Raw genomic sequence first — 13,083 nt, 5'->3', positions numbered from 1 at the left:
CTTTATGCAGAAAAGTAACGAAAAGTATCAAAAAGTATCGAAATACATTTTGGTACCGATACCTAAATATTGGTATCGGGACAACATTAGCGCAAACTAACAGCGGTGTGTCGGTTCCTTTCACCGGAACTCTTCACTTCCGTGCAAAGTAAGCTTCTACGGTAAACCGCTACTAGTATAATATCACAATCGGTACAATACCGCCTCTAAAAAGTACCTGTTTTTTTTTAGTTTTTTTTTACGGCGTCGTCACGTGGTGACATTGCTGGTTTTACCAGCAGAGGAGCATGTTCGGCAGCGCACACACACAGAGTACTTACAAGCAGACACGGTGTGTAGACAGAAAAGGGAGAATGGATGCATTTTGGTAAAAAAAAGTAAAGATAAAGGTGAAGTTATAACAGGAAGAGATGCTTTAATTTTGTTAAAATAAAGCCTTTTTTTTTCAGTGGTGCCCCTTTATGTAGAAAATTAACGAAAAGTATCAAAAAGTATCGAAATACATTTTGGTACCGATACCTAAATATTGGTATCGGGACAACATTAGCGCAAACTAACAGCGCCGTGTCTGCTTGTAAGTACTCTGTGTGTGCGCTACCGAACATGCTCCTCTGTCCGTAAAACCAGCAATGTCACCACGTGACGACGACGTAAAAAAAAAATAATAAAAAAAAACAGGTACTTTTTAGAGGCGGTATTGTACCGATTGTGATATCATACTAGTAGCGGTATACCGTAGAAGCTTAATTTGCACGGAAGTGAAGAGTTCCGGTGAAAGGAACCGACACACCGCTGTTAGTTTGCGCTAATGTTGTCCCGATACCAATATTTAGGTATCGGTACCAAAACGTATTTCGATATTTTTTGATACTTTTTCTTACTTTTCTACATAAAGGGGCACCACGGTGTGTAGACAAAAAAGGGAGAATGGACGCATTTTGGTGTAAAAAGTAAAGATAAAGGTGAAGTTATAACAGGAAGAGATGCTTTAATTTTGTTAAAATAAAGCCTTTTTTTTCCAGTGGTGCCCCTTTATGTAGAAAAGTAACGAAAAGTATCAAAAAGTATCGAAATACATTTTGGTACCGATACCTAAATATTGGTATCGGGACAACATTAGCGCAAACTAACAGCGGTGTGTCTGTACCTTTCACCGGAACTCTTCACCTCCGTGCAAAGTAAGCTTCTACGGTATACCGCTACTAGTATAATATCACAATCGGTACAATACCGCCTCTAAAAAGTACCTGTTTTTAAAAAAAAAAATTTTTACGTCGTCGTCACGTGGTGACATTGCTGGTTTTACGAACAGAGGAGCATGTTCGGTAACACACACACAGAGTACTTACAAGCAGACACGGCGTGTAGACAGAAAAGGGAGAATTTTGGTGTAAAAAGTAAAGATAAAGGTGAAGTTATAACAGGAAGAGGTGCTTTGATTTTGTTAAAATAAAGCCTTTTTTCTCAGTGGTGCCCCTTTATGTAGAAAAGTAACGAAAAGTATCAAAAAGTATCGAAATACATTTTGGTACCGGTACCGATACCTAAATATTGGACAACCCTAGCGCAAACTAACAACGGTGTGTCGGTTCCTTTCACCGGAACACCGCTACTAGTATAATATTACAATCGGTACAATACCGCCTCTAAAAAGTACCTGTTTTTTTTATTTTAATGGGCATGACGGCGCGTCGTCACGTGGTGACATTGCTGGTTTTACCAGCAGAGGAGCATGTTCGGCAGCGCGCACACACAGAGTACTTACAAGCAGACACGGCGTGTAGACAGAAAAGGGAGAATTTTGGTGTAAAAAGTAAAGATAAAGGTGAAGTTATAACAGGAAGAGGTGCTTTAAGACATGGCTAAGATTTTTTGTTAAAATAAAGCCTTTTTTTTTGGTGGTAACCTTTATTTAGAAAAGTACAGAAAAGTATCAAAAAGTATCAAAATACATTTTGGTACAGATACCTAAATATTTGTATCGGGAGAACCCGAGCGCAAACTAATAGTTTGAATATGTTCTGTTTGCAATAACCCTTAATTATTTTTTTTCATAATAAATGTGCATGTTTAATATTTAAATGTGTGTATCAATGAAAAATGCAAGAAAAAAACGCGCCTCCGCTCTCATGTTCTCTCAATTTCAGAAACGATGTCCGAGTACTTACAAGCAGACACGGCGTGTAGACAGAAAAGGGAGAATTTTGGTGTAAAAAAGTAAAGATAAAGGTGAAGTTATAACAGGAAGAGGTGCTTTAAGACATGGCTAAGAGTTTTTGTTAAAATAAAGCCCTTTTTTTTTTTTGGTGGTGCCTTTTAGTTTGAAAAGTCTGAGCAGAGGGACAACTACCTCATCCGTCAACGTCTGCTCCTTCGAACCACAAAGGACCAAACTTCACTTCCGTACAAACTAAGCTTGTACGATATACTAGTAAAGTACCGCAATACTAATGAATCACAATCGGTACATACCGCCTCTAAAAAGTACCTGTTTTTTTTTTTTTTTTTTACGGGCATGACAGCGTGTCGTCACGTTTTTGATTTTCCGTACAATTAACCACTAAATGGTAACACCCCAATAAGTTTTTCAACTTGTTTAAGTCCACGTAATCAATTCATGGTACAAATATATACTATCATCATAATACAGTCATCACACAAGTTCATTTAACAACAAATATTAGCCATGTCTTAAAGCACCTCTTCCTGTTATAGCTTCACCTTTATCTTTACTTTTTTACACCAAAATCCTCCCTTTTCTGTCTACACGCCGTGTCTGCTTGTAAGTACTCAGACATCGTTTCTGAAATTGAGAGAACATGAGAGCGGAGGCGCGTTTTTTCTTTCATCTTTCATTGATACACACATTTAAATATTAACGATGCACATTATTATGAAAAACTAATTAAGGGTTATTGCAAGTAGAACATGTTCAAACTAGGGTTGTCCTGATACCAATATTTAGGTATCGGTACCGGTACCAAACTGTATTTCGATACTTTTCGATACTTTTCGGTACTTTTTTAAATAAAAGGGCACCACCAAAAAAAAGGCTTGATTTTAACAAAATTAAAGCACCTCTTCTTGTTATAACTTCACCTTTATCTTTACTTTTTTACACCAAAATCCTCCCTTTTCTGTCTACACGCCGTGTCTGCTTGTAAGTACTCTGTGTGTGTGCGCTGCCGAACATGCTCCTCTGCTGGTAAAACCAGCAATGTCATCACGTGACGACGCGCCGTCATGCCCGTAAAATTTTTTAAATAAAACAGGTACTTTTTAGAGGCGGTATTGTACCGATTGTGATATTATACTAGTAGCGGTATACCGTACAAGCTTAGTTTGCACGGAAGTGAAGTTCGGTCCTTTGTGGTTTGAAGGAGCATATAAATGTAACTCACCTTTCGTGACCGAACTTCACTTCCGTGCAAACTAAGCTTGTACGGTATACCGCTACTAGTATAATATTACAATCGGTACAATACAGCCTGTAAAAAGTACCTGTTTTATTTATGTATTTTTTTACGGCGTCGTCACGTTGTGACATTCCTAGTTTCACCAGCAGCAGAGCATGTTCGGCAGCGCGCACACACAGAGTACTTACAAGCAGACACGGCGCGTAGACAGAAAAGGGAGGATTTTGGTGTAAAAAGTAAAGATAAAGGTGAAGTTATAACAGGAAGAGGTGCTTTAAGACATGGCTAAGATTTTTTGTTAAAATAAAGCCATTTTTTTTGGTGGTGCCCTTTTATTTAGAAAAGTACCGAAAAGTATCAAAAAGTATCGAAATACATTTTGGTACCGGTACCGATACCTAAATATTGCACAACCCTAGCGCAAACTAACAACGGTGTGTCGGTTCCTTTCACCGGAACTCTGGTGTGCGCCAAACAAGTCTCGGTCAACTTGCCAGCGAGGTTTTCACGTAAGGTGAATTACATTTATATAGCGCTTTTTCTCCGGTGACTCGAAGGGCTTTACATAGTGACAGCCAGTATCGACAAGTGTCTTGCCCGAGGACACAACGGCAGTGACGAGGGTAGCAAAAGGGGTAATCAAACCTGGAACTAACTAATAGTGGTTAGTTTAGTCATTGAGTGATTAATCGATTAGTTTGTTCGATTAATCGTATAAAATACAGCCTCAATACGTATTTTAGGGAAAATAGTTTGAATATGTTCTGCTTGCAATAACCCTTCATTATTTTTTTCATAATAAATGTTCATCATGAATATTTAAATGTGTGTATTAATGAAAAATGCAAGAAAAAACGCGCCACCGCTCTCATGTTCTCTCCATTTCAGAAACTAAGCCCCTTTATTTGAGGACACTTATGGTCCAGTTTTGCACACATTTTCATTAATTTAATAAATATGTTTTTAAAAAGTTGCAAGTGATAAATGCTCATTTAGTGAAACAAAAATTCATGTAAAACCGCATCAATATACATCCATTAAAGATGTATCAATAAAAGATTATTAATGGAATCATGAGGCGGCCAAAGATTTCCACCTCGAGTCTGAAGTTTATCAATTATGATCAGTTATACTCATAAAAAAAACAAAAACATAATATATTTAGGGAAGATATATTAAATATACAAACATGTTCTGCTAGCAATAACCCTTCATTATTTTTTTCATAATAAATGTGCATCTTTAGTATTTAAATGTGTGTATCAATGAAAAATGCAAGAAAAAACGCACCACCGCTCTCATGTTCTCTCAATTTCAGAAACGATGTCCGCGTATTTAAAAGTTTTGATCACTCCACCTCTACTCCGGTCTGGAGTAGAGGTTTCGGGAAATAATCGATTTTTAGATGCGTCGCAATTCGGACATGGGCGATTCTATAATTGATTAGTAAACGTCGATTATCGATTTATTTACTGAAAATAAAATAATGCAGACAGAGTGATCAGACTTTATTTGAGGACACTTATTGTCCAGTTCTGCACACATTTTCATTAATTTCATAAATGTGTTGGATTAAAGATGTATCAATAAAAGATTATTAATGGAATCATGAGGCGGCCAAATATTTCCACCTCTAGTCTGAAGTTTATCAATTCCAAACAGTTATATTCATAAAAAACAATGTTCTGCTTGCAATAACCCTTCATTATTTTTTTCATAATAAATGTGCATCTTTAGTATTTAAATGTGTGTAGCAATGAAAAATGCAAGAAAAAACGCGCCACCGCTCTCATGTTCTCTCAATTTCAGAAACGATGTCCGCGTATTTAAAGTTTTGATCACTCCACCTCTACTCCGGTCTGGAGTAGAGGTTTCGGGAAATAATCGATTTTTAGATGCGTCGCAATTCGGACATGGACGATTCTATAATTGATTAGTAAACGTCGATTATCGATTTATTTACTGAAAATAAAATAATGTAGACAGAGTGATCAGACTTTATTTGAGGACACTTATTGTCCAGTTTTGCACACATTTTCATTAATTTAATAAATGTGTTGGATTAAATATGTATCAATAAAGGATTATTAATGGAATCATGAGGCGGACAAATATTTCCACCTCTAGTCTGAAGTTTATCAATTCCGATCAGTTATATTCATTAAAAAAAATGTTCTGCTTGCAATAACCCTTAATTATTTTTTTCATAATAAATGTGCATCTTTAATATTTAAATGTGTGTAGCAATGAAAAATGCAAGAAGAAACGCGCCACCGCTCTCATGTTCTCTCAATTTCAGAAACGATGTCCGCGTATTTAAAAGTTTTGATCACTCCACCTCTACTCCGGTCTGGAGTAGAGGTGGGGGAAATAATCGATTTTTAGATGTGTCGCAATTCGGACATGGACGATTCTACAATTGATTAGTAAACGTCGATTATCGATTTATTTACTGAAAATAAAATAATGCAGACAGAGTGATCAGACTTTATTTGAGGACACTTATTGTCCAGTTTTGCACACATTTTCATTAATTTCATAAATGTGTTGGATTAAAGATGTATCAATAAAGGATTATTAATGGAATCATGAGGCGGACAAATATTTCCACCTCGAGTCTGAAGTTTATCAATTCCGATCAGTTATATTCATAAAAAACAATGTTCTGCTTGCAATAACCCTTCATTATTTTTTTCATAATAAATGTGCATCTTTAGTATTTAAATGTGTGTAGCAATGAAAAATGCAAGAAAAAACGCGCCACCGCTCTCATGTTCTCTCAATTTCAGAAACGATGTCCGCATATTTAAAAGTTTTGATCACTCCACCTCTACTCCGGTCTGGAGTAGAGGTGGGGGAAATAATCGATTTTTAGATGCGTCGCAATTCGGACATGGACGATTCTATAATTGATTAGTAAACGTCGATTATCGATTTATTTACTGAAAATAAAATAATGCAGACAGAGTGATCAGACTTTATTTGAGGACACTTATTGTCCAGTTTTGCACACATTTTCATTAATTTCATAAATGTGTTGGATTAAAGATGTATCAATAAAGGATTATTAATGGAATCATGAGGCGGCCAAATATTTCCACCTCTAGTCTGAAGTTTATCAATTCCGATCAGTTATATTCATAAAAAAAAATGTTCTGCTTGCAATAACCCTTAATTATTTTTTTCATAATAAATGTGCATCTTTAATATTTAAACGTGTGTATCAATGAAAAATGCAAGAAAAAACGCGCCACCGCTCTCATGTTCTCTCAATTTCAGAAACGATGTCCGCGTATTTAAAAGTTTTGATCACTCCACCTCTACTCCGGTCTGGAGTAGAGGTGGGGGAAATAATCGATTTTTAGATGCGTCGCAATTCGGACATGGACGATTCTATAATTGATTAGTAAACGTCGATTTTCGATTTATTTACTGAAAATAAAATAATGCAGACAGAGTGATCAGACTTTATTTGAGGACACTTATTGTCCAGTTTTGCACACATTTTCATTAATTTCATAAATGTGTTGGATTAAAGATGTATCAATAAAGGATTATTAATGGGGCGGCCAAATATTTCCACCTCTAGTCTGAAGTTTATCAATTCCGATCAGTTATATTAAAAAAAAACAATGTTCTGCTTGCAATAACCCTTAATTATTTTTTTCATAATAAATGTGCATCTTTAATATTTAAACGTGTGTAGCAATGAAAAATGCAAGAAAAAACGCGCCACCGCTCTCATGTTCTCTCAATTTCAGAAACGATGTCCGCGTATTTAAAAGTTTTGATCACTCCACCTCTACTCCGGTCTGGAGTAGAGGTGGGGGAAATAATCAATTTTTAGATGCGTCGCAATTCGGACATGGACGATTCTATAATTGATTAGTAAACGTCGATTATCGATTTATTTACTGAAAATAAAATAATGCAGACAGAGTGATCAGACTTTATTTGAGGACACTTATTGTCCACTTTTGCACACATTTTCATTAATTTCATAAATGTGTTGGATTAAAGATGTATCAATAAAGGATTATTAATGGAATCATGAGGCGGCCAAATATTTCCACCTCTAGTCTGAAATGTATCAATTCCGATCAGTTATATTCATAAAAAAAAAAGTTCTGCTTGCAATAACCCTTAATTATTTTTTTCATAATAAATGTGCATCTTTAGTATTTAAATGTGTGTAGCAATGAAAAATGCAAGAAAAAACGCGCCACCGCTCTCATGTTCTCTCAATTTCAGAAACGATGTCCGCATACTTAAAGTTCCGATCACTCCAAAGTATTATTAATGGAATCGTAGCTCCTGAATCGTAATGGAATGGTGAGGTGGCCAAAGATTCCCCAACACCTCTAGTCTGAAGTTTAAACATTCTGATCAGTTATATGGTTAATCATTCAACTATTTAGCCACCAAAAAAAAAAATAGAACATAAATCAAAGCTTTTCTCCAATCAAATCGATTGTGAACGCGACACAGACCAGTTTTAAAATGACAGCAAAAAAGCGTGTGGAAAGGACAAATAGAGGTTTTGTCGCTCTTTTAAGAGTCGATTTTAGAAGATTTTAAGTCCTACGTGTCAAAGTCAAGGCCCGCGGGCCAGATCCGGCCCACGAATGAATGATCTATGGCCCCCGGGATGATATTTGATTAGTATAGCCCACAGCCGCCTGCTGCTGTTTTGCACGCAGCAATACTCCATCAGTGTTGGCGCTAGGAATGTTCAAAATGGGGTCACAGGGGCCCCATCAAGTCATAAAAATGGGGGCCCACAGTGAATTTTATGGGGTCCCACTTTTTTTCTAAGCGTTGTGACAACAAATGATAAATGTATGCATTATCCTGTTATGTCTCTGGAAAAAGGTTGTCATAAACGGTGATTAATTCATTTAAAAAAAATAATACAAAAGAAAAAAAAATTATGCATATGTAAATTTATAAAGTAAATAAGTAAGTAAAAATTAAATCAAATTAAATTAAATTAGTAAGTAATGAGTAAGTAAAGCCGCTGCTCCTCCACATGGAGAGGAGCCAGATGAGGTGGTTCGGGCATCTGGTGAGGATGCCACCCGAACGCCTCCCTAGGGAGGTGTTTAGGGCACGTCCGACCGGTAGGAGGCCACGGGGAAGACCCAGGACACGTTGGGAAGACTATGTCTCCCGGCTGGCCTGGGAACGCCTCGGGATCCCCCGGGAGGAGCTGGACCAAGTGGCTGGGGAGAGGGAAGTCTGGGCTTCCCTGCTTAGGCTGCTGCCCCCGCGACCCGACCTCGGATAAGCGGAAGAAGATGGATGGATTGTAAAAATTTAAATAAAAAAATTAATTAAAAAAAACACCTTTAAGGTTTATTTTCAAAAATAACCTTTTTGAAAAAGAACGTTTTTTAATTAGGTTTTTCAACAAATTACATTTGTATAAAGATATAAGTGATAAAACAAAAAAGAATACCCAATAAATCATTGTATTTGCATTCTTTTTTCCAGATGAATGGGTAAAATAAAAAAATTTAAACTTGGAAAAAAAAAACACTTTTTGGTGTTTAAAAAAAAAACAAAAAAAAAAAAAAACACCAAAACTTTTTTTATTAGGCTTTTCAACAAAATAAATTATTATAAATATGAGTGATAAAACAAAAAAATAATACAGAATAAATCATTGTATTTTTGTCCTTTTTTTCCCCAGATAAATGGGTAAAATCAATCTTTTTTAAATTGTTTAAAAAAAAAAAAAACACTTTTAGTGTTGATTTCAAAAATAGCCTTTTTGAAAAAGATGGATGGATGTAAATGTATTCAGTTATAAACATTCATGCACTTTCTTCTTTCCTTCATGGCTCTAAAATGTATCACTTTTTGTCCTCTTATTTTTATTGTAATATTTTCAGAATGTGTTTGTTCGATTTTTGGCCAAAGTAAGACAAAGAAAACAATCTGAAGTTTTCTTTATTTTTTTTACTTTTAATGCCATGATGTTAATAGTCCGGCACATATTTTCCTCCCTGAGCTAAAATGACTTTATTGCTCTAAATGAACCAAAAGATGACACAAGTATGTGACTAATAAACAGGGACTATACTGCACATTATGTACAGTATATTCCTATTATTGCACATTCAAACTAAATCCTGAGTGCAGGTCCAGTCTTGGCAGCAGAACCTTGCAGACTTTCGGAACCCAAAGTTTATTTAAATGCACTGATTCAACTTAGTTGCTGCATGGCTGTAAAAATAACATCACCTACTCTGTGTCGTGTATTTTGTCACCTTTGGCACATTATTTCTCGATAGTTTGGAACTTTCTTATGCTTTTCTGCCACAGGAGAACTTGTTGAGCGGTGTCATCAAACGTTAAAAAAAACAAAAAAAAACACCTGTCCACTGTAGTGACGTTATGGATGTCCATCAAAACCAAACTTTCCGGGTGTTTTCACATAAATCCTTTTTGAAGACAAACTGAATTCAGCCCCCAAAGTGTTCACGTTGCCCGAGTGGCTTCCTGATCCACTTCAGGTGAAACCACTTTGCACAAACTTGAAACCCAAGCAAGATAAAATACCTGAAAGCAAATAATTAGTTTTTCCTACCATGCACTTTTCTGGTTATATTACCCTTATTATTACATTCTATATATATTTTGAATTAAATATGTCATTTTAGTTATATATCAAAATAATTAAATTAAATTATTTATCCTTATTATAGTACCATTATTTCTTATTATTAGACTATTTTAAGTCATGTAATTGCAATGCAATTGTTCATCTTGCAGCATACAAACAAGGTGCTGCAGCAAATAATCGATTATGATTGTAATTTCAGTTCTTATTAGAGATGTCCGATAATATCGGCCATACGTTGTATCGTATGCATGTTCCACATCAACTGCACCTGAACTGAACTGAAATACACCCTGGGACTGATTAATTGAATCGATTAATCGATAGATTAATCATGATGACCAAAATAATCTACAGAAGTGAACCTGATCCACTTTGTGTCCACACTACACAGACCGACTTGAATGTTTTTTTTTGTGAAACTACCTCTAAAGGCTTAGTGGCCACATGTGTGGACAGCACCTTTCAGCTCTTATTTACAAAATTGTGTACACTACTGAATTGGGGTCTTATGGCCACTTATGTGGACACTTGTACTGCCATCTGGTGGTGTCAGAAGAGTATAACATACAAAGCTACGAACAATGGGAGACCGGGCTTTCTGCTCCGCCGCTCCCAGTCTGTGGAACGCTCTCCCTGACCACCTGAGGGCACCACAGACTGTGGATGCTTTTAAAAAAGGCTTAAAAACCCATCTTTTAAAAAAAAAAAAAAAGCCTTTTTTTTTAGATATATGCGTACTAGTTTTAGCTATTTGGCTGTTCTAGTTTTTATTTTTATTTATTTTTTGTTATCTTTTTATTTTTTATTTTATTTTTTTATACACTGTAGCACAGAGTATAACATACAAAGCTACGAACAATGGGAGACCGGGCTCTCTGCTCCGCCGCTCCCAGTCTGTGGAAGGCTCTCCCTGACCACCTGAGGGCACCACAGACTGTGGATGCTTTTAAAAAAGGCTTAAAAACCCTTCTTTTAAAAAAAAAAAAAAAGCCTTTTTTTCGATATATGCATACTAGTTTTAGCTATTTGGCTGTTCTAGTTTTTATTTTTATTTATTTTTTATTATCTTTTTATTCTTTATTTTATTTTTTTATACACTGTAGCACTTTGAGGTTGTTTGCTCAATGTAACATGCTTTTTACAAATAAAATATATTATTATTATTATTATTATTATTAATGGAATTTGGAAAAATTATAAACATATGAGTGATAAAGCAAAAAACAAATACAGAATAAATAATTGTATTTCCGTCCTTTTTTTTCCAGATAAATGGGTAAAATAAAAAAAATTTAATTTGGAAAAAAAAAGAAAAAAAAACACTTTTAGTGTTGATTTAAAAAAAGAGCCTTTTTTAAAAAAGATTGAATGGGTAAAATTAACAAACTTTAAAATTGTTTAAAAAAAATAAATATAATAAATTGTGTTGATTTAAGAAATAGCTCTTTAAAAAAAAATGGATTAAGCTTTTAACAAAATAAATTATTATCAATATATGAGTGACAAAACAAAAAACTTTAAACATTTAAAAATTTTTTGTAACTTTTAGTGTTGGTCTAAAAAAGAGTCCTTTTGAAAAATAAAAATGATTAGGCTTTTAAACAAAATAAATTATTATCAATATATAAGTGATAAAAAATGTTTAAAAAAATTGTATGTATAGTAAAAATGGGTAAAATTTAAAACTTTAAAATTGTTAAAAAAAAATAAAAATTGTGTTGATTTAAAAAAGAGCTCTTTTGATAAAAAAAATTATTAGGCTTTTCAACAAAATTAATTATTATTAATATATGAGTGATAAAACAAAAACGAACACAGAATAAATCAATGAATTTGTGTCATTTTTTCCATATACATGATTCAAATAAAATGTTTTTATGGTCTTTTTATTTATTTTTTTATTTTTTTATACACTATAGCACTTTGAGGTTGTTTACTCAATGTAAAGTGCTTTTTACAAATAAAATATATTATTATTATTATTATTATTATTATTAATGGCATTTGGAAAAAAAAAGTGTAAAAATAAGAATTAGCATGTCACTTAACATGAAGTACATGTTTGTGTACTTATGGACTAAGTACATCATACCAAAAGATGATTCTTAGTTTTTATTCAAATTAGGGTCCAATAAGCCCAAATAGCAAAGAGAAATAAAAAAAAGCCTTAAGAGGTTAAAGCCCTGAGAAATCCCGCACACACATGGCCGTCCTATCTGTTATTTACGCGTAAGACATTAGGGTAGGACGACACAAAGTCGTTTAGCGAGCGTTGAATGTGAGTAAAAGTGAGAGGAAAGGTGTGGTTAACCGCGTCCACACAGGAGAGGCCAGCACTTAGCTCTTATCCAACATGAACCTCAGTCTGCGCCTTCTTCTTGTCCGCGTACGCTGACGGCAGCCATGCACTCACAAGTAACGTGTTGCTGCTTCACCCGTGACCCAGGTGACAACACCCGCAGACGTAATGTGGGACATTTGGTGTGCTGACGTGTGACCCCGCTTGTGCCCCCCCCCCCCCCCCCCCCCCCCCCCCGCAGAGCCCCAGCTGAAGGGCATCGTGACCAAGCTGTACAGCCGACAGGGGTTCCATCTGCAGCTGCAGGCCGACGGAACCATTGATGGAACCAAGGAGGAGGACAACGGCTACGGTAAGTCTGCCCTGCCTTCCCCGCGCTACCTGCCGCAACCAGCGGGGGTGCTGTTGAGCTTTCCCCCGCGAAGAAAGGACGGCGTGACGTAAGCCAGGCTACGACTTTATTCTCATCACTAAAGCACTGGCATGGAAACAGGAGTTCAGAACAGACTATGTGAACAATTGGTTAGAATTCTGCATAAAGTCAAACAACAAAATTGACCTGAAATTTAATTCGACTGTCAAATAAAAAATATTTTTTTGCGATAAAACCAAAAAATACAAAATGTATTTTTTTATTTTAATTATTATTATTATTATTATTATTACTTAATTATTGTATCAATGGGTAAAATAAAAAACGAAAAATGCAAAATATAAATAAATAAAAAATAAAAATAATT

At 35.2% G+C, this 13,083-nt stretch overlaps 1 protein-coding gene across 4 annotated transcripts in view; it reads left to right on the top strand.

Moving 5' to 3' along the window:
* Nucleotides 1-13,083, top strand: part of fgf13a (fibroblast growth factor 13a) — a 465,629-nt gene that overhangs the window by 402,467 nt on the left and 50,079 nt on the right. For all 4 annotated transcript variants that reach the window (XM_062044138.1, XM_062044135.1, XM_062044136.1 and 1 more), the window contains one exon: nucleotides 12,585-12,695. In XM_062044138.1, coding sequence (XP_061900122.1) covers nucleotides 12,585-12,695 — 111 coding nt within the window. The remainder of the gene's footprint in view (nucleotides 1-12,584; nucleotides 12,696-13,083) is intronic.

The sequence above is a fragment of the Entelurus aequoreus genome, linkage group LG04, assembly GCF_033978785.1.
Source record: "Entelurus aequoreus isolate RoL-2023_Sb linkage group LG04, RoL_Eaeq_v1.1, whole genome shotgun sequence".
Taxonomy (NCBI): domain Eukaryota; kingdom Metazoa; phylum Chordata; class Actinopteri; order Syngnathiformes; family Syngnathidae; genus Entelurus; species Entelurus aequoreus.
The sequence above is the reverse complement of the archived record's forward strand: the minus strand, read 5'-3'. Positions and strand labels throughout refer to the sequence as shown.